We start from the raw sequence: 25,047 nt of genomic DNA, 5'->3' as shown, positions 1-25,047 counted from the left end.
GGCTTAGTTGGTTAAGCGTCTGACTCAGCTCACTCAGGTCATGGTCTCGCAGTTGGGGGGTCAAACACCACGTAGGACTCTGAGCTGACAGCTTGGACCCTGGAACCTGCTTTGAATTTTGTGTCTCTCTCTCTCTGCCCATCCCCCCTCTACCTGTGCTGTTCTCGCTCTCTCAAAAAGAAGTAAATAAACATTAAAAAAAAAATTCAAAAACAGGATCTATAGGAAAACCTACCTGAAAGGAGTGTTTGTAGGTTCCAGCAAAGCTTTATGGCGGAGAATTGCAGGGCCTGCAGACACACTCTCTTCAGAGGTATGACTTGAGATATAGTTTTGAGGTGGCCCACCATGGATTTCAAGTCGTCGGAGAAGAACTTGTTCCCAACACTGAAGAGTTTTCAGAACCGCATGACAAAGTGGTGAACTAACTGGAAGTTCTAAAAAGAGAAAATAAAAATGACCCACATTTGTCTTCTGCAGTAAAATGTTACATTCAACTGTAGGAAGGAGAGAAGACACGTTTTGGCAGAGGAGATGTGGAAGAGAGGTGGGCACAGAAACCCACAGGATTCAAAAAAAAAGATGTAATGAATCTTTATTTCAACATTATTAGGTGGCCCTTAGCAACAGAAAAAAAAAGAGAAATCTAAGTTGAAATTATATCATAGCTTTACAAGTATAACTTGGAATAATATTTATGACTTATGATATAAAGTATTGATTGCTATATCAATTACTGCCTCTGGCTTTAATTTCACAAGAAAAAATATACCTGAATATTATAAAAATATATTGGAGAGGAAAAAATAATAGCTTTTAACATTTAATTTCTATATGGTATATATTTCTATACAGTGTATGTGTGTGTTGTGTATGTATGTATATGTACATACATATGTATATGTATATGTATACATACATACACAACACACATAGACACACACACACACATACCCAAATCTATATGGGTATATTTAAAACTTGTTTAGAAAATTAAAATAATACACGAAAGTAAAAAAAAAAAAAAAAAAACTTAAATAATATTTACCAGTAAATTCAACACTTTCTAGTTCTGTAAACTTTCATTCACATGACTCCTCATTCCCCTCTCAACTTTTATTTTATTAAAATTTTTTTAATGTTTATTTATTTTTGAGAAAGAATGAGACAGTGTGAGCAGGGGAGGAGCCAAGAGAGAGGGGGACACAGAATCTGAAGCAGGCTCGAGACTCTGAACTGTCGGAGCCTGATGTGGGGCTTGAACTCACGAACCGTGAGATCATGACCTGAGCCGAAGTCGGATGCTTAACCAACTGAGCCACCTGGGCAGCCCTACTTTCAACTTTTAGCTATTCCTATTTACCTCTGAAGATCTAAATAACATGATAATACTGTGAATTCATGATTTTTCAATTTTAGAAATGGCGTACTAATTTATTACCATGGAACATAAAAATAAACGGTCTCTCCATCACTGCAATATAGTCACATAATAATTTCTGGTTAAATTGATGTTTTCAGGTTTAACTTGTTATATCTATTTATAAATATAGATCATAGCTGAACCACGTGGTATACTATCATGTACCTTTCTGTACAATCTTTTCTTCCCCTGGAGTTAATAATCACTAAGTTTTTGCACGTGCTTAGTTTTCTTTTTTTTTTTTTTTAATATATGAAATTTATTGTCAAATTAGTTTCCATACAACACTGAGTGCTCATCCCAAAAGGTGCCCTCCTCAATACCCATCACCCACCCTCCCCTCCCTCCCACCCCGCCATCAACCCTCAGTTTGTTCTCAGTTTTTAAGAGTCTCTTATGCTTTGGCTCTCTCCCACGCTAACCTCTTTTTTTTTTTTTCCTTCCCCTCCCCCATGGGTTTCTGTTAAGTTTCTCAGGATCCACATAAGAATGAAACCATATGGTATCTGTCTTTCTCTGTATGGCTTATTTCACTTAGCATCACACTCTCCAGTTCCATCCACGTTGCTACAAAGGGCCATATTTCATTCTTTCTCATTGCCACGTAGTACTCCATTGTGTATATAAACCACAATTTCTTTATCCATTCATCAGTTGATGGACATTTAGGCTCTTTCCATAATTTGGCTATTGTTGAGAGTGCTGCGTGCTTAGTTTTCTAAGTGTCTACTGCTATTAAATCCCTCAACACCTGGCTACAGCTATAAATAAAGTCTCAATACAGTCAATCACATCAGGTTCAGATCCCCAGCTTTCTTAGATGATGTCCCCCTAAGGGCACCTATATAAAATATTTATAGATGGTTGGTTTGGTTAAAAGAAACCTATCTTCTACAATAGTAAGTTACTAAAGTTTTTCTCCACTATTTGAAAAAAAATACAAAATAGTAATTCAAAAGCACTGGGAATATTAGTTCATGTTAAGATATTTATTACCTGCAAGATCGTGACCTGCAAAGGGATAGAAAGTCTTCAAATTGTTGAGTACCAACTGCACCATTGCCAAGCGCATCAATGACCAACTAAAAATAAAACAGGAGATGTGTTAAAAACTTACTTAGGGTTTTAGAAGAGTATACCACTCTTTAATCCAACAATTTCACCACCAAGAATCTAGTCTGCAGATATACTTTCCCAAAACCAAAACAATATATGCATGGAGTTACTCATGTCAGTTTTATCTAAAATAGCAAAAGAGCAGAAACAACCAATTATCCACCAAGAAAATACTGGTTCAAACACTATGGTTTTGAACCACAGAAAAAACAGTTGCCATAAAAAAGGAACAAAGAAGGATCTCAAAGTATTAAAATGAAGTGAACTCCAGTATGTATTAATAAATAAGCAAATTATAGAACATTATACACAGTATGTTTTTCCATGTAAGAAAGCAGGGAAATAAGATATTACACACACGCGCGCGCGCGATTATTTTGCAAAAAGGCAGATAAAACAGAAACTAATAAAAATGGGTGTAGAGGAGGAAATGAGTGGAAGACAGAAATGTGACACTTCCGATTTCACATTTTTATATAGTTTTTGCTTTTTTAATTGAAAAAAGAAACATTAGCTTCTCTTAAAGTGAAACACGTTTATTTCTTAGAGTACTGGCTTTTTACTACTTTAAATTGTGGTAAAATACACATACCACAGAGTTTACCATCTTAACTATTTTTTAGTTCAGTGGCATTAAGTACATTCATATTTTTGTGCAACCATCACCACCACCAATTTCTAGAACTCTTTTCATCTTGCAAAATTACAACTATCTCTATTAAGCAACAATTCCCCCATTTCCCCCTTCTCCTAGTCCCTGGCCACCACCATTCATAGAGACCTTTTGTCTCTATGAATCTGACTACTCTATGATACTCTACTAAGTATCTCATATGTGGGATTATACAGTATTTGTCTTTCTGTGACTGGTTTGTTTCATTTAGCATGCTGTCCTCAAGGTTTATGCATGTTATAACATGTGTTAGAATTTCCATCCTTTTTTAGGTTGAATAATATTCCACTGTAGGTATATACTATTATTTCTATTTATGCATTCATCTGTCAACAGACACTTAGTACTTTTACCCCCTGGCTACTATTAATAATGCTGTCATGAACATGTTTGTACAAATACCTATTCAATACCTTATTTATTTTAATTCTTTAGGGTATATATACTTAGAGATGAAATTGCTGAGTCATGTGGTAATTCTGTTTTTAATTTCTGAAGAACTGCCATAATGTTTTCCACAGTGGTGTTACCATTTCACATTTCTACCAATAGGGCACAAAGGGTCCAATTTCTCCACATTCTTGCCAACACTGCTATTTTCTTTTTGAGAGCAGTCATGCTAAGAGGTATGAAGTGAACTCTCACTGTGGCCTCAAATTGCATTTTCCTAATAATCAGTGATAGTGACCACCTTTTTATGTGCTTATTGGCCATTTATATATCTGCTTTGGAAAAACATCTATTCAAGTCATTTGTGCGCTTTTTAAATTGGGTTGTTTTGTTTTTGTTGTTATTAAATTATACAGTTTGACTTCTGAGCCATGTAAATATTTTGTGTATTCAAAAAACAAAATCAGGTCAACAGGAAATCAACAACAGTATACCAGTAAGGAAAAATCTCATAATTTTTCCTTTCGATAAAGGACTACTTCATTTTCCCTAATATCCTACTTATTGCTTGTGGAAAATTTCTATTTTTCTATCATACCATAACATACAATGTCTTAATAAAATGTATACACCTTTCAGACATATACAACATATCAACAGAGATAAGATAATACACCATTATCCATGCATGTAAGGATAATGCAGCTTCGGAGCCGAGGGTGAACATTTTGAACATTTATGATTTTTATAATATGGGGAAGACATTTTTAAGACAAAAATCACTGACATGTTAGAGCATTAGTATTACACTGAAAAGATATTGTGTTTTCTAGGCTAAAACAGTGGGATTTGTGTATCTCAGGGAGCAAAAGGCAAGGAATAGTCTGATAGCATTTGTGAGGACTGATTCATACATAATAAACTGTGAAATTATTGTTAAAGAACGGTATCTAACAATTTCATCTAAAGAAATTTGACTTAGGTGTTTTAATTCAATGAGCTATTAATTTTACATGAATTATTTTCAAAAATATTATGTATATAAGCCATGAGAAATTTCTAAAAAGAAACTTAAAATTAAATATTCCATACCTATATGAATTTGAATTAGAATGCTCTTGCAGATGGAAATCAGAAGCTAAAACATCATCATCATCATCATCATCATCACTCTCCAGACTCTCTTCTGAATCATATTCTGCTCTACTTTGGGAAGGAGGGAGAAAAGGCTATATAAAAAAAAAAAAAAAAAAAAAAAGTTACGGGATTTATCATTCAACTCCCTGATTTAAAACATTCAATGACAGAGTCTAATATTAACAATTTATCTCATTTTCAGATACTTCATTGTAAGAAAGTAAAGTAACCAGTATTTGGCTGCTTCTTTTCTGACATTCTATGCCTCTGACTTCTCTTGACAGTATTCTTTATTAATTCAGCCATTCAACAAAAAATTTATCAAGTATCAACACATCAAAAAGTATACTTGCTATAAGAATTTTTGAGACATATACACAGTCACTGAACTCAAAGAGCTTACATTTTAGGGGGAAAACGGCAAAAAATAGAAAAGGAAGTACAAACTGTATGTAGTTGTGATATATGTATACACACACACACACACACACACACACACACACACACACACACACAAAGGATGGCTGGGATGGAGAAGAGCAACAAGAACAGAGATGAGCTCATCATGAAAGCCCTCTTTGAAAAGTGGCGTGAGACTGCAGGGACAAGAAGTAAGCCACAGATCAGGAGGGAAGAAAAGCTCATTTTGAGCAGCAGAAAGAGTAGGTAGAGAGGTTTTCCTACGGGAAAGAGTTTGGTGTGGAAGGAAAGTAGTTTGACTGAAGGCCACTAATGCAGGAGGGTAAGTGTTGCGATGAACACTCAAGACAATGGTAGGTGACAGGTGGGGCAGGGTGTCTGTAGATCACAGTCAAGAGGGTAATGGAATGTCACTAGTCAGTTTTAAGGAGAGGACAGGTATTGAGATTTACATTCTAAGACTATTACAATGCCCCTCTCTTATGAGACAAAACTCAAAAGGCAAGAGTAGAAACGGAGACAGTAACTAAGGCAAGAGTTGACAGTCTGGATGAAACCGCTACAGAAACGTAAAGGCAGATGGGAATTAAGATGGACACACTAGTGCTTCGGCAAGGCTTGCCTTTAAACTGAACAAATTTTTCTCTTCCTCATTCTTGAAGCCTCCCTCTTCCCTTCACGTGTTGTTCTGTAGAATCCTTTGTTCCATGAACTTGGTATCAATGTGGACATCTCCCTGACCTCGGTGCATAGCCAGTAACGAGACTCGGATGGCCGGGCCTGAGGTAGTCAAGAAACATGACCAACCCGCCTGGCATATGTGCCAGATTGTTCTCTAAACTGCCCAGATCCTGTATTTTCCTAAAACCACCCTTAACCTTTTATTACAGGTGGATCTGCAGCTTTGAAGGCATTAGCCTGCTTCAGCCTCCTTTGCCTGGCAAAGCATTAAAACCAGTGTTCCTCTTTATCCCCAAACTCTGTCTTCACGGTATGTTTTGGCTCTAGAGCACAGAGGTCAGGTTTCGACAACGTGGTAACAGGTGATGAAGATGGAGAGAAATAACATACTGATGGTGTATTTGGGGGAAAGCACTGCCAGATGTGCCAATAAATACGGAGAGCAAGGAACAGAGAGAAAAAAGACTATTTCTGGGTTTCTGGCTTGAGCAACTATTAGGATAAAGATGCCATCTACTAAATTGAGGGAGCTCTGGTTGTGAGAGGGAAGTGGTGGACAAAGTGAGTATCAAAAACCCAAATCTTGAGTAAGATTAAGATTATAGATCAGGTAGAAAAGGAAGGACAAAGAAAGGAGACCACAAAAGAATAGTAAATAGTAAATAGTAAGGCTAGGGAAAAAAACAGAAGAGATTGGCATTAAGAGAAGAAGACAAAAAAGTGTTTCAAAGGAGGAAATGGTCGTATGTGTTGAATTTTGCTAAGAATTTAATTAGGACGATGATAAAGAAGTTTCAGTTACATGTGACAACAAGGATGCCCCCTGAATCTCAATAACAGCAGCTTCAGAGGGGTAGCTGTGTCAGAAGTCGCACAGTGGGGAACTATGAAAGGGACCTAAGGTAATAGGAAAAAAAATGTGTGTACAGTTTTGAAAAGTTGAATGGTAAGAGGAAGCAGAGAAATGGGGTAATAGCTGAGAAAAGTCTGGGGATCAAAGCAGGACTTGGAATGGGAGACAGAAGAGCACATTTCTGTCCCGATGGGAAGCAGCCTGTAGAGACAAGAGAACTGAAAACATAGTGAAGAGTAGACAGGAAAGCACGACAGGGATTCAGAACAGAAATGGAGCCTGTGACAAGAAGGACTCTTCTTCCATAATAACAGAAGGAAGGAATAAGATGTAGTTATAGCTTCATGATAGGACAGTGACAGTTTTGTGCGATTCTACCTTTCTAATGACTTGTAATATGAGGGCATTAGTTAAGGGTGAGGACAGAGGAGGAGATGTGGGAAGTCTGAAGTTACTTTGGTCTAGGGCAGCCTGGTGAAGAAATAGCACGGACGGCAGAACTTCTGAAAGAGCTGAGTGAGGAGCTTCGTAAGTCCTCTCACCAGAAAGCAACAGGAAAACTGAACAATGTTGTAAAAAGGTCCTTTAAAAGAAACTGGAAATTGATCAATATATACAACACACAGAGAAGCACCTGGCATTTTGGCCAGGGTCTCTGCGACTCTATCCCTGCCACTCTGTGTGAGAGGGGTCCACTGGAGCCAGCAGGGCATCCGTGAGGATTGAGAACTCTGCTGCATGGCCAGAAGGGCTGACACTTTAATAAAAATCCCACCCCAATGGCACAGTCAAAAATGACAGAGATCTCATTACCAAATAGCTAGGAAAGGCTAACATCTCAATTAGCCTGAGGCTATGATATAAAGTGGGACAAGGGCAGAGCAGCCAGAAATTTAACAAGGTCCAGGAACACAGAGAGCTAAAGAAGGCCGTGCTGATCAAGAATCCTTTATCAACTCAAACTGTGCTTCAGAAATGAAGATGACATATATATATTCCCATAGCAACAATAAACATTTGTTGAATGAATGAATGAATGAATGACTCTGTAAAAGGCAATGAGGAAGAAGGAGATACGGATACCTGTCTTTAGCCCACGCATTGTACAATAAATGAAAAATAAAAGCTAACGCTTAACGTGCCTGAGGGACTGGTGTCACCAGAAAATAGTTCAGTGTCAATTAATACAACAAAATATTAAGAACATCTGGAAGTTGAGAATGTTAGGGATCGGGCTGATCATAGGAAAAGGAGAAGATACATTCAGGCCTTTTCTGCATGTGCATGGTAGCACAGGAATATGAAAACAACCATGCAAGCTGAAGTCAATGTGAGGCAATCTTTAAATTTTTTTCTTTTTTTTGACGTTTCTTCATTTTTTTTTAATGTTTATTTTTGAGAGAGAGAGAGAGAGAGAGAGAGAGCGAGCACTAGCGGGGGAGGGGCAGAGAATGAGGGAGACACAAAATCCAAAGCAGACTCCAGGCTCTGAGCTATCAGCACAGAGCCTGATGAGGGGCTCCAACCCACAACGTTGAGAGCATGACCTGAGCCAAAGTCAGATGCCTAACTGACTGAGCCACCCAGGTGCTCCAAGGCGATCTTATTAAACAAAGGAAAAATTACAAATATTCTATGACTATGAAAAATATTTTTCAAAACATTAAAAACACTTATGGTAGGCAATAAATGTATAAGGAAATGAAAAAATAGTAAAAATATTTATTTAGAACACTGTAATTAAAATATTAGAAATATTGAGAATTAAGTGTTTTATGTCTTTATAAAAAATTTATCAAGAGTACTCTGAATAGTCCCTGCCTTCTAACTCTGTAATTTAGGATACAAAGCAAACATCTTTTCTAATCATTGGCAAATCGTCATCATATTTGTTTCCAAGTTTGTATCAGCTTCCAACATTTTCTTCTTCGTACCTTCGACGTTGTGAAATATTACCAGGAGTTACTCTAACATGAAGATTGTTTTTTTTGTTTGTTTTGTTTTTGGCAATTTCACTATCTCTAGAATATGGTCATCTTTTTGTCACACTTTCCTCATTCGTGTTGACAAGTCAGCCTTCCCTAAGTCTTCTGGTTGCACTAGCATCTCTCGAATGACAGTAATGTCAGAGATCCCACAATTAGCTATTTTTTTCACAACTTCATTTATATTTGATTTGAATTTCACTTATAGTGCTACCACCTTTCACTGTTGTGTTGCACTTTCATCTTTGTGAGCCAGTTCCGTCTTGTGATTATGCAACTTTAGAAAATGTCACTTGAGTTCATCATGGGAGCCAAGACAGCAACACACTTTTCTGTCTGCATATGAACTAACAGGTACTAATCACCAATAGACTTTGAAAGAACTGTTGTGATTGGTCACTGAACATGAGGTACATCTGTTATTTCCATAGTGAACTGTGGACTGAGGAGCCAGCAGGGAGGTTTGTACTTTATGCAGTTATTCACAGTTAATATATTGTGGAAACTTTAAGCCATGTTGTTGAGGGACTCATGTTACTTACTGAAGGACCCAGCAACTATAATGTGTATACGAGAACAGTGCAGGACTGTCTGTAGGACAGAAAAGGAACGACAGCAGGAATGGCCCTGTGGCTTCTAGCAATCTTGATTTCTTAATTACAATCAAGTACATTAGCATTAAGGTGCTGACCAATTTATCTTTCCATCTAGAACTATTTTATCTAAAATAAAGAAATCATAACTTATCAAAGAACTGCCTTAACTGATTGGAAATGGCCAAATGTTTTTGAGGGTTTTTTTGTTTTTTTGTGTTTTTTTTTTGGTTATGCAGCCTGATAAAATGAAAATTTTCTAAATCAGAGTGGGAAAATACTTGGAAGCAGCAGCAATTACAATTATTTTAAACATTTTCATTTCCATTTCACTGCATAAGTATTGTTCTGGGTGGCACTTTTACTACCTTGGCTATGAAATAGTCCCAGATACTGAGCTCCGGTGGGATGAACTTCTCTTTGACTGTCAGTAAGTCCTGGCTGACTGGTGATGAGGAAGAGGTTGGTGGGGCAGATTCTCTGCAAGACATTTTTGATGGCCTAAAACGTTTGTTCTGTTTCTCTCCTTCTTCCACAAGTGAAGAAACTAATAAAAAGAAAAATAAAGTATTATTCAAGTAAGCACTATTTCCAGTGTACTAACTTCACCTATCTTTGTATAAGATTTAAGGTTACAAATAAGCACACACACAAAAGTGAATTATTATAATAGTAAGGTAATAAAATAGAAGTGAGACAAAAATCACCATCAACAGCAATCTTTGCTTTTATCTCAACTTATTTCTCATTCTCTGAATGTTAACTTTTCTATTGCATATGTGGGTAATAGGATATAATATCCACTTATAAATGAGTCCACAATGGAGCTAAGATCATGAAAGAAAACTATCTATATCCCTCTACTTTGTGTTTAAGAATACCATGGAAGACCAAGAATATCATGGGATGTCAATATTAATTAAAAGCAAAAATTCACTTAGGAGGTTCTTTAGTAATCCCTTGGCCTTTTATCTCCATACAAAACTATATGTTTTCACTGAAAATATTAAAAAAATTCAAATATGTAAGAACTTAATTAAGCTGACTCAGACTTCTGGAAATGGGTTGCATATGGAATTTTCTGGTCAGTGGAATAACAAATACGAGGGAGAAAATGCAATCTTTGTTGTTTTAACTTTTAAACATTTAACAGTATTCTTTTAGTATTTTGCTTTAGAGTATTAAGGGCCTTAGTAAAGAAAAACAAGTTACACAAATCTTCGACAAATACTAAGTCAGTCACGAGATGCAAATCACCAGTAGAGAACCAAGGATCTCCCAGAGAGAAGCACAGGTCTAATCAACAGGCAAACAACTCCACAATCAGGCACACCCCAATATTTTCCTTCAGTGGTTTCAGTGAGAATTTACTTACCTCCCAAAGGAATGCAAATATTTGTTCTGTAATACAATTTTGTTTTATTGTTGGAAGCTACTCAGCTTGCATAAACAGCATGCTCATGCATCACATCAAGCTACAGCCAAGCTGAGTTTAACAGACTAATTTCATTATTTCAGATAAAAGGAAACTAAAATGAATAAAATTCCAAAAGATTGCTAAAAAGTGCTATGATTATTACATAACCTTTCAAATGATTTTAAAAGGAACCATCAGATTAAAACGTGTCATTTTTTTGTTTTTATAAGCAATTGATATTCAATGATCATTCTTCTAATATATCTGTTGCATACATTTACATATATTCTAAAGCTTCAACAGTGGTTCTACCAAATTCTGATCAAGTAAAAAATTTAGAATATAAAGGTATTCTTTACCTTTCAAAAAATTAATGCTGTGGTTTAAAATAAATTTATCATTTGACTTTAACATTAGTATTTGGCTTTTAATTTTGTTTTTAGATCAGAAGGCATATAAACATAGAAGCATAAAGGATCTCTAGAAAAATAAAACTTACAAACAATGCTAAATGAACACATTTTTGCCAAGATGGCCACGGGATTAAAAAAAATCAGAGTTTTTAAAGCAAAACCTAAGAAAATTTTTAGAAAGAAAAAACTTTGGAAGTACTGCCTGGGGAGCCCAGATACTGACATGAAAATAAGAAAGTCACCACACACTGGGGGTAAATGTTTAAAGTTACAGACTCAATGCCAGAAGTATAAAACTACTTCTTAAAATATTTTTGATGAACAAGGACAGAAAAAAAATGGCAAACAAATTCACAGTACTGAATGTTATGTTATTTCAAATGCTATAAATGTAAAAGGACCTGAGCAGTGCCTCCCAGCAAACAAGAAATAACCTGTAGCTGGTTCTTAGTGTAGATGCTCCTTCCTTTCCCTTCAATTACAGCAAGACCTAAGGCAACTTTATGCTTAATCACACGAGGTTAGAGCAGTCGTGAAGTACCAAGAGAGACTACCTATAGTGGCTGAGTGCTCGGCTGCTTACTTTTGAAAATGCTAATAAATATCAAGGACGTCTGCCACTCCTTGGATAAAAACTGACTCTACTATTCTATTACTGAGAGAGTAAATGGATACTTTACCAGTAACAGAAGAAAAAAACAACAAAAAACAGTATTAGAATTGAAAACGAAGTTGGATATGGAGTTTACGAATTATAAGAAATACAAAGAGGCTAGAAAGTGGGTAAGGAAAAACTACCATTCATGCACTAACATAAATTTTTAAAATAAATTTCTTAGCTGTTTTGGATTCACAGTATGTTTTAAAAGTATAACAATGGTAATTCAAAGGAGCACATGAACCCCAATGTTCAGAACAGCACTATTCACAATAGCCAAAGTATGGAGAGAGCCCAAATGTTCATCAACTGATGAATGGATAACGATAATATGGTGTGTACATGTGCGCGCGCGCGCACACACACACACACACACACACACACACACACACACACACACACACCCCGGAATATTACTCTGCCATCAAAAAGAATGAAATCTTGCTATTTGCAGTATCACGGATGGAGCTAGAGTGTATTATGCTAAGCAAATGCTTAGTTCAGTCAGAAAAAGATAAATACCATATGATTTCACTCATAAGAGGAATTTAGGAAACAAAAAGATGAACACAGAGGAAAGGAAGGAAAAATAATATAAGATAAAAACAGGGAGGCAAACCCTAAGAGCCTAATAACTAGAGGGAACAGCTGAGTGTTGCTGGAGGGGAGGTGGGTGGTGGGATGGGATAAATGGGTGATGGGCAATGAAAAGGGCACTTGTTGTGATGGGTACTGGGTATTATATTCAAGCGATGAATCACTAAATTCTACCCCTGAAGCTAATATTACACTATATGTTAACTAATTTGAATTTAAATAAAATCTTGAAAGAAAAAAAGTACTTTTAAAGTCAAGATAGTGGACTAAGCATGCAAATACACTTTCCTTCCCTCTTAAGAACCCCTATCCTCACTCCGCAGGGGTTTTCTTGGAAATATGGAAATGACTCCCAAAAGAATTCACAACAGAACTGGAGAAATGGCTAAAGAAGTTACAGTTGAAGAATGGACCTAGGAGGTACAGAGAAGTAAGAAAGACAACGTTGCTTTTTTCCACAAATTCTTCTGGACTACTAGATTTGCTACCATGCACATATATTGCTTTGATTAAAATCAAAACAGAAGGCGGCTAATAAGATTAACTTTTTTTGTTTGTTTATCAGACACAAAATTAATATTCTAAACCTAGACTTAAATGTTATTTCTTTTAAAACCTGACCTCAAAGTAACCAGGAGGAACGATCTCATTCCTTGCTCCTCAATCTAAGGCAACCTTATCCATGAGACTATTCATGAGTGTGCCAGAGACTGCAACGAAGCTTCAGGAGGCTTGAAGGTCCTGGACCTTCAAATTTAGCTCCAAAGTTTAAGGGGTGGGAGGATGAAGGTAAGTAACTTAAATAATGACTTAAAACATTTCATTGGAAAGAAACAAAGATATGTAGAAGATAAAAGTCATGTACGTTCAAGATAAAATAGATTTCAAATCTATTTGTTACTTTTGGCAAGATAATTCAGTGGAAGAGATCTCCTAAGAGATATGTATTCACTCTCCTTTAGCATCCACTTTAGGCAAAAAGTTTGAGAAGTACAAACATATGCCAACACAAATCAAATATTCTGAAAATTATATGTAAAACTTGATTTTACAGGTAAACTTCAAAGATTCTTAAAAGAAAAAGACCAAAACAGGAGATTAAAAGAATAGTAAATTTAAGGTACTTCTTAATCCTCAAAGAAAAAAAAATTAATGCTAAAAAAATGTCTGACAGGTGGTATTTTCCATATTTTAGAAAGACTGACTCTCAAGGTCTTCCTCAGATCATTACCTTGCACCTGCTTCATAAGCATCTATAAAAAGAAAACAATGAATAGGGCACCTGAGTGGCTCAGTTGGTTACGCATCCTACTTTGGCTCAGGTCATGATCTCATGGTTTGTGAGTTCAAGCTCTGTGTCGGGGTCTGTGCTGACAGCTCAGAGCCTGGAGCCTGCTTCGGATTCTGTGTCTACCTCTCTTTCTGCCCCTCCCCTGCTCACACTCTGTCTCTGTCTCTCTCTTAAAAATAAATAAACATTAAAAAAAAAAAAAAAAAAAGAAACAACTACCTTAGTAGAAAGTAGTGATCTATCTCCAAATCACAGGGCGAGTAGTCGCCAAGGTGGTTGGTGTCCAAAGTGATTCAATGGAATATGGAAATAAAATCTAAGTAGTAAGTAAATCCACTACTTACATTGAGTTTTTTAAATGAGTAGAAGTGGGAAAAAAAGGAAGAGAAGAGAAACAGGGTAAGAAGAGAAGCAAAAGAAGAAAGGAGTAGAGGGAGAGTGGAGAAGAGTGAGAAGGAGGCTGAGGGAAAGCAGAAGCATTAGGGCAAAGAAAAAAAAAGGAGGGGTGAAAAGGGGAGCAGACACGGGAGGTAAGTGGTAAGGGGAAGAAGAAAACAAAATTTGTTTAATATCTGGATCAAAAAGAGTACATGTATTTTATTTTAATTTTTTTTTTTACATTTATTTATTTTTGAGAAACAGAGTGAGACAAAGCGTGAATGGGGGAGGGGCAGAGAGAGTAGGAGACACAGAATCTGAAGCAGGCTCCGGGCTCTGAGCAAGCGGTCAGCACAGAGCCTGATGCGGGGCTCAAACCCATGAACTGTGAGATCATGACCTGAGCCGAAGTCGGACACTCAACCGACGAGCCACCCAGGCGCCCCAAAAGAGTACATGTATTTTAAATAAGTAAGTACACACATTGTTGTTAAGCATAACCAAGCAGGACTTAGTTAAGCATGTTTTGTCACTAGGGTTATATAATAAAAAATCTAGAGGTAACTGTCCCATGATACTACTTTTAAACAGTCAATTAAAAGGATTTGGCATATTCACCTATATTTTAAATAGCTGTTTTCTATTTTAAAATGCTTAAGTCTTACCTTTTCTGGTCAAGAAATGCTGCTATTTTGTATATTTTGCTAAAGGAAGGATAGCAATGACATGTATAATCAATCACTAAATACTGAATACAAAACTTTTATTTTGATACAAGTTTGAGGGGAAAAAAGTAAAACATCTGGATTTTCTGATCCGTATTTAACATAAATAATCAAAAGGCAAAAACACACTTTAAAATGTCTAAAACATCATTAGCAGTCTCATAGTTAAAAAAAAAAAAACAGGCTTACAAATAAAATACTCATTTTTTATTTCATGCCTCAAGCTGGAGACATAAAAAAAATTACTAAAATTTTATCAAGATAAAAATTCACAGTTCTCACAACTGCAAATATTACTACAAAATACAATAAAAATTCTTCAAATAAAAGAGTTTTGCTTTATAATATGCAATAAAAAGCAAAAGTATGGATTTCTAACTGTTAGCATAAAAAAATCATTTTTTGAAATTTGCTATTGCTTACCTGATTGTCTATTTTAAAAATTAACCATAACAAAAAAATTCCAAACTCCATGAACATACATCTACACTAGTTTTAATTACAAAAAAATGAATCTTTAACATATGATGTGGAATTTCCAAAATTAAATTTGATTAAAAAATAAATTACTGATTTATTACATAACATTTTTGTTAAGAATTCTGACCTGCCAAGCTAAACTCTAATAGAAATCATCTACCATGTTCTCACATTACAAAACTTAGTCATAGTTTTAAACTTTGTCGCTAAAAGAATTAGTACATTAAGTATATAAAAGACTTGTACAGAGAAATATAATTTAGTTCATGACACCATTAGTGCAAAGAAAATTAAAGTTAGAATTTAGACCAAAAGAAGGAAAACAAATGGTGACTTTTAAATACCTCTTCTAGTACTAAGCTACATCAATGATTGGTTTATAAGAGTTTCTAGGTTCTCAAAGACAGATGAGCATTACATAATCTGGGTAAGGCTATATCCAGCCCTACTACTAAGTAAACTACATATTTTAAGTATTCTGTGTTATTTGGCTACCAAGTCCCAATGCAAGGGATTAAATATACAGATGCAGATAATTTTTGGTCACCTTACTTACTTACTTACTTCAGTGACTGGTGAAATACAGTTTATGATGGTACCTCTAAGATAATTTAAGTAATGGTATTTGTATACGAAAAACTAAACCTGGTTAAACAATGAACTTATTAGACTTTGAGTAAGGTTCTTTACACATCTGTGCTCAGAAGAACTGGTCGGAATTGAGACATAGTGACTGGTAAGAATATTTTTAATTTTTTACAGGTATTTGGACATTCCATAGCTAGAATTTATTCCTTTTTAACATTTCACATTAATAAGATCAAAGTTTTAAGTAATTTTCTCTTAGAACACATTAAATAAGTTCTTAATTAGTGAACCATTTTTGCTTAATGCTTATCTCAGTAGAGCTCTATCTTATACACCCCTCTTAGACTTTGAAGGTTTTTCTTTAACTGAATTCAGATATCTGAAGTATATATATTCCCAGGCAAGTTTCATGAGAAGTTAAGTCTTTTTCTTTTTTTTGTCCATATAAAAAATAAAGCATGAGAAATTACTCTTTAAAAATTAGAAAACAGGTTATAAAAATTAAAATATTTTTTAAAATTTGAAAACTAAGATTAACACACACAGGCTAATAAATTACAAAAAGAAAACTTAACAGAAAGGTAGAAAGCATTATGAAGATTCTTTTCAGGTCAAGATGCAATATACAGAGTTTTACTATTAGAAAGTTTAGAAATAGGAATACAGTTGTTTAAAATATTTACTTTTCCTGGTATTATGAACACTTAGAAATCCAAATCCCCTAATGGCCAGAATCATAGTATGCAAAACATAAAGCAGCCACTTTGAAATGTTTTCCAGTCATTTCAAGCCATAGTCTGATTTACCATGATTAGCACTGACGTTTATTTCTACACATTTAAAATTATGTTAAGAGTGTAAGGAATAGATAACATCAAAACAAACAATTTAAGAGCAGATTGTGGTTTCTAAAAGGCTAATCATTGTTTTAAATCAAAAATATGGCTTGATTAAATAAAGGAAATTTCTTAATTTTCTACTGTTAAGTGCAAAACAAAATAAAATGGGCCCAAGGTACCCCAACCCCTTCAAAAAAACACAAAGCAAGCTGAACTGTAAAAGCCTATTTCTAAAGCTAGTATCTTGCCTGCAAGACTGGGAGGGCTATGAGAACTGATGGCTGAAAGAGCTTTGGTAAAGCCCACACATTCCATGGAGAATACCACTACCTGGTGGGGGCTAGGCATAGCAAAGTGCCTTCCTGCCAAAGAAAGAAGAGAGAATCTGTATTTGGGATAGAACAAAGACCACAGTTACAGTATATTTCAAAACAAATGATAATTTCAATAGTAAAAGATTTAAGAAAATTACATTAGACAGTTCTAATCAATGGTGCATGAGTATCGTAAAGTTTGGAAACTGCACCAGAAACTTCATACTGCGTTTTCACCATAAAACTATTTGTTCATGCTTTAAGAAAATGGTCTGTAATAAGAATTTTGTGTGAGTAAGTTAAAACGTCATTACACTTGACAAAGTTATCATTCAGATGAATAAATAAAGTTCCAGTCTTAAAAATAAATAAATAAATGAAACCAATGAAAAACTAACCAGGTAAAGGTTTTGAGTGTGTCTGTTCTTTGCTGGGAACATGCGCACCTCCACCAAACACAGCAGACCACATTTTTTCATTTAGAGGATGGGCCACAATCCGAAATAGTTCATTACTAGAATGTGTCGCCAGGCCATGGATGAAGAGACTAAGATACACTGCTGTGAGAATCTCACAGAGTAAAACTGTAAGCCCTGACTGGGCTTCCTCGCCAGAAGAATTCAAAAGTCGAATTAGAGAAGTTATGCCTAGGACAAACAACAAACATAGCTACTAATGACAATAAATTAAAAAAAAAAATCAAATATAAAAAACTTTATTACATCAGAATTAAAAGTTTTTCTTCTGTAGATTCACAGACTAGTAGAGGTTATTACAGTTAATGCACAAACACTGAAATATCTGTTCAAGTTAGAGAAATGATGAAGATCTATAAATCTGAAAGACAAAATTTAATTGCCATGACAAATGATCTCCTATTATAACAAAAGTATAAAAAGTGATAACAAAACATTTGAGTTATCTTAGTAAAATGGCTAAGGAAACACCAATGTTAAGTAACTACATAACTTATAACAAATCGGAAATACTCAAGTGGTATCAATTCTAACAATGTTAACTGTTATGTCAACAGTTACTAACATACAGCAAAACTATGCCAAATGTACTTTTTCCTCATCTAATTCAATAAGGCTGAGAAAAAACTCATATATGTATATTTATATATATATTTTGTTTACATATAAAAATATACATATACAAATTATTTGTACCTGGCCATTGTGCTGGTGCTGTATTAGGAGTTACTGCTTCGTCTAAGCTTCCTGTTTTCAAAGAATGTCGATGGGGAAGCAATACTGTCTGATACATCATTCCAGTAAACTGATTTGTTTGAAATGAACTACAGGAAGAAAACATTTAAATAAGAATAATTTACAATAACAATATAATAAAACAGTAAACATAACATACAATGATCTAAAATGAATTTCATATGTATTATTTCCACATTTTAGATCTAACTTCTAGGGTATCTTAAATATAAATTTATTAGTTATACTGTTATTACTGATCTAAGTACTGTTACCTATAGTCTAGTGTTATGTTAAAACCAAGTATCCTTTGAGGGTAAACGTGCAAATTTTCTAAATTAAAACACATGTGATGTTTTAAGTATTTAGTGAAAGACACAGAATACGTACAAATGAGAAAACTAAATTCCTATTGACCACAAACTACAAGCTATTCAATCAAATTTCAAAACAAGATTATCTAGTTGAAAAGAAAGTCAGTGTAGGTTCAGTGTGATATTTAATGGCTAGTCAGCCCTACATCAGGATAGGTTACATCAGGTATATGCACCAGGTACCAGGGATATAATTAAAAATGTGGTTTCTGTCTCCATGAAATTTACACTCTGGTGGAGGTATCAGACACAAATCATTTTATTATATTGCTTTTAAAGACAAAATCTACGCATACAGGGCTATAAAAGCAAAACAGAGTAACATGGTACACAATTTGGGAAGTCAGGATAAGTTTCTCCAAGTAAATGGCACTTTAAGCTTAAAACTAAGTAAACAGAGGGGCGCCTGGGTGGCTCAGTTGGTTAAGCGTCCGACTTTGGCTCAGGTCATAATCTCAAAGTTTTTGAGTTTGAGCCCCACATTAGGCTCTGTGCTGACAGCTCAGAGCCTGGAGCCTGCTTCAGATTCTGTGTCTCCCTCTCTCTCTGCCCCTCCCCGACTCATGCTCTGTCTCTCCCTCTCTCAAAAATCAACATTTAAAAAAAATTAAACATATACTGATGAAAATAAAGCCACACTCAATGACAAGAAAATGAACTCTTGGAGGACGAAGGCCAAAGATATCAAGTTGAAGCTATCTTGGGAATACATAAGCAGAGTAGTAAGTTTACACTCTCATGAGAGAATTCAAGCACATAAAACAATAAAAAAATCAACACAAAGGAAGAGTAACATCATGTAAGAAACAACAAACTCTGTGAATGACCTGCACCTAAGGAAGCAGATATACCAGAACATTACAGAATGTGCTTTATACTCAGAGAGGTTAAAACAATTAAGAAATAAAGACTATAAGTTATAAAAATAAAAGTGGTTATTAAAATCAACAAGGAGATCTTAAAAATGAAAAACAGAATTTCTAAAACACAAACTCAGGCTAAATAAAAGGACATTGCTGAAGAATGAGTTAGTGTCTGGAAAACGAAGCTAGGATTTCTCCTGAAATGAAGGAAAAATGAATAAAATGAAAGCTAAAACAAAAATAAAAGAAACCTCTATGTTCCAATACCTGTCTAATAAGGAACAAAGAAAAGACAAAATATTTAAAGAAATGAAACAAAGCAAAGGATCATAGGAGAAAAAGAAGATGCAAACCAAGAAACAAACTTGTAACCACAGGGAAGGAAGTGATGCTTACTAGAGCGGGGGAGGGGATGGTCATAGGTAATAGGTAATGGGGATTAAGGAGTGCACTTGGCAGGATGAACACCAGATGATGTACAGAAGTGCTGAATCACTATATTGTACACCTGAAACTAATATTACACTGTTTGTTAACTAACTGGAATTTAAATAAAAAAAAAAAAAAAAAAGAAAGAAAGAATTTCAAAGCACTAAGGAAAGATACCTAAGTGTCAAACAGTATGTTTTAAAAGTCTAGCTAAATTAGAGTGAAACTTAGGCTATAAAGAGAAAAATCATAAACACATTATTTTCATTTTATTTTTATTTTTCATTTTTAATTTCTTTTTAAATTTACATCCAAGTTAGTTAGCATATAGTACAACAATGATTTCAGGAGTAGATTCCTTAATGCCCCTTACCCACTTAGCCCATCCCCCCTTCCACAACCCCTCCAATAACCCTCTGTTTGTTCTCCATATTTAAGCATCTTATGTTTTGTCCCCTCCCTGTTTTTATATTATTTTTGCTTCCTTTCCCTTATGTTCATGTGTTTTGTATCTTAAAGTCCTCATATGAGTGAAGTCTTATAATACTTGTCTTTCTCTAATATCGCTTGACATAATACCCTCTAGTGCCATTTACATAGTTGCAAATGGCAAGATTTCATTCTTTTTGATCGCTGAGTAATACTCTATTGTATATATATATATACCACATCTTCTTTATCCATTCATCCATCGATGGATATGTGGGCTCTTTCCCTACTTTGGCTATTGTGGATAGTGCTGCTATAAACATTGGGGTGCATGTGTCCTTTCGAAACAGCATACCTGTTGCCTTGGATACATACCTAGTAGTGCAATTGCTGGGTCATAGGGTAGTTCTAGTTTTAATTTTCTGAGAAACTTCCATACTGTTTTCCAGACTGGCTGCACCAGTTTAAATTCCCACCAGCAGTGCAGAAGAGATCCTCTCTCTCGGCATCCTTGTCAACATCTGTTGTTGCCTGAGTTGTTAATGTTAGCCATTCTGACAGGTGTCAGGTGGTATCTCATTGTGGTTTTGATCTGTATTTCCCTGGTGATGAGTGATGTGGAGCATTTTTTCATGTGTCAGTTGGCCACCTGGAAGTCTTCTTTGGACAAGTGTCTATTCATGTCTTTTGCCCATTTCTTCACTGGGTTATTTGTTTTTTGGGTTTTGAGTTTGACAAGTTCTTTACAGATTTTGGATACTAACCCTTTATCTGATATGTTGTTTGCAAATATCCTCTCCTATTCCATCATTGCCTTTTAGTTTTTCTGATTGTTTCCTTCACTGTACAGAAGTTTTTTATTTGGATGAGGTCCCAAGAGTTCATGTTTGCTTTTGTTTCCCTTGCCACCGGAGACGTGTTGAGTAAGAAGTTGCTGCGGCCAAGGTCAAAGAGGCTTTTGCCTGCTTTCTCCTCGAGGATTTTGATGGCTTCCTGTCTAACATTTAGGTCTTTCACCCATTTTGAGTTTGTTTTTGTGTATGGTGTAAGAAAGTGGTCCAGGTTCATTCTTCTGCATGTCGTTGTCCAGTTTTCCCAGCACCACTTGCTAAAGAGACTGTCTTTATTCCATTGGATATTCTTTCCTGCTTTGTCAAAGATTAGATGGCCATACATTTGTGGGTCCACTTCTGGGTTCTCTATTGTGTTCCACTGATCTGAGTGTCTGTTTTTGTGCCAACATCACTCTTTTTTGAAGTTTATTTGAGAGAGAGTGTGTGAGTGGGGGAGGGGCAGAGAGACAGAGAGAGGGAATCCCAAGCAGGCTCCATGGTGTCCGCACAGAGCCTGACACGGGGCTCGATCCCATGAATCATGAGACCTGAGCCGAAATCAAGAGTTGGTTGCTTAACCAACTAAGCCACCCAGGTGCCCCAACATCATTCTTCTGTGAAATTTTTCTCAATTCCAAGTCACTTACTCCCTCCTTTGGGCTCCCTGAGCCTTTTACTATCTTACATCATATATACTATAATTGTATGATATACATTACACATAACAGTATGTAGTTATATATAATTGCATATAATGACAATGTAACTATACCATTATACTCATGCCTCAAGTACAATGTCATGCTATATATATCACTTATCAGCTCACATGTATGTCTTTAACTAGAATGATCTTAAGAAAGGAGAACTTATCTCAGTGCACACCATGACTCCTAAGTTAGTTAAATGAGTTATACTGACAAGGGTCTACTTGGTATTCATTTACCAGAAAGGCATACACCAAAATTTCAAAGCTGGGGAAAAAAGTACTCTTCAGTTCAAATGCTTTCTGTGCTATTTAAAACACTGTCATAAACAGTTTTTCTAAATCTAGAGCATATAAATTCTGAAATGTCACCAGTTACTATAAGCATTCCTCAATTTCACAAAGATATTTACCTGCAGTTATGACTACCACAAAGGCACTGATAAATACAAGCAGAAAGTGAGGCTGCTAAAGTATGCATTACATATACCTGGAAAAAAACCACAAAATTACTTTAAGTATAACTTTTAAAAAATCAAACTTGTTTCAAGACCAACTATAATAAGCATTATAAAAAAGTGGAAAAAACTATTCTGTCCTTATGAACTATTTCCTTTTTTTCCTTAACATTCATTTATGCCTATACAGGTCTCACTACAGACAAATTAAAAACACTAAGGCTGTGGGCAGATAACATAAAACACACATAGGCTACCTAATTTCTATTTTAAGAGCAAATGGGAAAAGACATTAGCTATTCAGTAGTGCATCAGCCATGTATTAAAAGAAAATCCTTTGGGGCACCAGGGTGACTCAGTTGGTTAAGCATCCAACTTTGGCTCAGGTCATGATCTCTCAGTTCAAGAGTTCAAAGCCCCATGTTGTGCTGTGTGCTGACAGCTCAGAGCCTGGAGCCTGCTTCAGATTCTGTGTCTCCTTCTCTCTCTGCCCCTCCCCTACTCACGCTCTCTCTCTCTGAAAAATAAACATAAAAAAAATAAAATAAATAAAAAAAGAAAAAGAAAGCCCTTCAAGACTCAACCTTCTTCAAACAAAATATGTAAAAGCTCAGTCTGGTAAATAACAGTTTACCTATGGATAGGTCACTAAGAATATGCTACCACATATTCTAGCTACTAGAGAAAGCAAGGAACCTAAAGAGAGGGAAATTATTTAGGGAAAGAAGAAGGTATGAAAGACAGCAACTGAAGGGCAAACATTTGCACTGAGGAAGAAAAGGCTCTAAACATGGCATGACAAGCAGTAAAAGAAGTAGATCTGACAAGCATAACCCAGGTCAGAAAGCAAACTAGATTAGACTATTAAAAGACTAAGTTCTTCAAATGGAGGGTTGCTGGAACGGAGGAGAGTGGGGATGCACTAGATGCGTGATGGACATTAAGGAGGGCATTTGTGATGAGCACTGAGTATTGTATGTAAGTGATCAGTCACTAAATTCGACTCATGAAACCATTATTACACTATACATCAACTAACTTGGATTTAAATTTAAAAGAGACCAGGTTCTTGATCTAATTATGAAGTAGGACAGTCTTGGATGCAGATAAAAATGGGAGAGTCACAGATTAAAACCAAAAATCAAGGATATCATCATATTAAAAGAAGACAACAAAAACCACATATGGGAAATTGCAAAAATGATCAAAATATTTTTAAGTTTCTCCAATCAAAAAGTGGAGTCTATTTCTCTACTTACTGAACCTGGGCTGGCCTTGTGACTTGCTTTGACCAAGAAGGCAAAGCATTACATGAGTTCTGAACCTAGTCCTCAAGAGGCCTTGCAAATTCTCCTATTGCTGCTCTTTAAACCCTGCAACCACTATGTAAAATAATCTAGGTGGGATGGTTAATTTTATGCATCAACTTAACTGGACCATGGGGTGCCCAGACATTCGGGGAGACATTCTGGGTTATGTCTGTAAGGGTGATGCGGGATGAAATTAACACGGGTAGAAGTGGCAGACTCAGTAAAGCAGACTGCCCTCCCTAATGTGGGCGGGCCTCACCCAATCAGGTGAAGACCTAAACAGAATAAAGCTGAATATAAGGGAACTTCTGCCTGGCTGTACTGAGCTGGAACATTGGTGTTGTCCTGCCTTTAAACACTTGCTCCTCTTGGGTCTCACGCCTACTGGCTCTCACACTGTACCTTATACTACTGGCTTTTCTGGTTGTCAGGTCTCTGGACCCAGACTTGAACTACACAATAGGTCCTGGGTCTCCACCTTGATGACAGCCAATCTTAGGACCTCTCAGCTCCCATAGTTATGTAAGGCAACTGCTCTGTACATATACATACACAAGTCCTATTTGTTCTGTTCTGTTTTTCTAGAGAACCTAGACCAATACGTTAGGCTTGGTTGATAGTGGATGAGACCCGTATGATCCAGATTCTCCTGTCATCCCTGGAAATAGTGTGCCAACCACCCAAAATGCAAATAAGGCCATCCTAATCCAGAATCCAGCCAACGTACCAGCTGACGGAAGACAAATGAAAATATCCAGACATCAGTCAGTCCAGGTGGCCCAAATTAGAACTGAGGAGCCAACCCAGTGAATCATGAGCAAAATAAATGATGGCCATTTGAAGTTACTAATGTTTCAGGGTGGTTCTTAAGCAGCAAAAGCAAACTGATATACCAAGTGTATGCTCATTATTAAAATTAAATATGTGATACAGTTTAGCTAAAATGAGCAAAATCTCAACAAAATTAAATTCCTTACTGTATCATATACCATGTGGGCATTTATACTAGAGGAGGACAGGAAGAGTGGCAAAATTAAATTACAAGGGTTAAGGTTATCAAAGAGGGTAAGGCTGTAGGAAAGGCCAACATCAGGCAAGCAGAATATTGAACTGGTATGATATCGCAGCCTGAGAGGTGGGCGAGAACCAGACGACAGACTATTAAGAGAAAAGGAGTCCAAACTTGGTCATACTTTAAAGGATTTCAGTATGCTTGGAGAGTAAAGATGAAACATGGAATGTGATATTAACTGTACATAAAGTACAGTGGTGATGATGAAAAGATGATGTGCTTGACTAGATAACCATGTGATTACTTATGCATCAGAATCACCTGGGATTAAAAATCTTGGGACTCACTCTCACACACTGATTCAGTAAGTTTGGAGTCAATTTAAGAATCACATATCCTTAAAATATGTAATGTTTTAATATTAATAAAGGAAAACTTTAATTTTATACCA

At 35.8% G+C, this 25,047-nt stretch overlaps 1 protein-coding gene across 7 annotated transcripts in view; it reads right to left on the bottom strand.

Annotated features, from left to right (window-relative positions):
• DMXL1 (Dmx like 1) overlaps nt 1-25,047 on the bottom strand; it is a 133,872-nt gene that overhangs the window by 38,540 nt on the left and 70,285 nt on the right. For 5 of the 7 annotated variants that reach the window (XM_042982635.1, XM_042982636.1, XM_042982638.1 and 2 more), the window contains exons 26-33: nt 22,230-22,306; nt 18,144-18,271; nt 17,370-17,618; nt 16,906-17,019; nt 9,640-9,818; nt 4,695-4,831; nt 2,420-2,505; nt 236-437 (exon numbers count right to left, since the gene is read on the bottom strand). In XM_042982635.1, coding sequence (XP_042838569.1) covers nt 236-437; nt 2,420-2,505; nt 4,695-4,831; nt 9,640-9,818; nt 16,906-17,019; nt 17,370-17,618; nt 18,144-18,271; nt 22,230-22,306 — 1,172 coding nt within the window. The remainder of the gene's footprint in view (nt 1-235; nt 438-2,419; nt 2,506-4,694; nt 4,832-9,639; nt 9,819-16,905; nt 17,020-17,369; nt 17,619-18,143; nt 18,272-22,229; nt 22,307-25,047) is intronic. The other 2 variants (XM_007086873.3, XM_015539610.2) reach the window with 1 other exon arrangement.

Source organism: Panthera tigris, chromosome A1 (genome assembly GCF_018350195.1).
Source record: "Panthera tigris isolate Pti1 chromosome A1, P.tigris_Pti1_mat1.1, whole genome shotgun sequence".
NCBI lineage: Eukaryota > Metazoa > Chordata > Mammalia > Carnivora > Felidae > Panthera > Panthera tigris.
The sequence above is the reverse complement of the archived record's forward strand: the minus strand, read 5'-3'. Positions and strand labels throughout refer to the sequence as shown.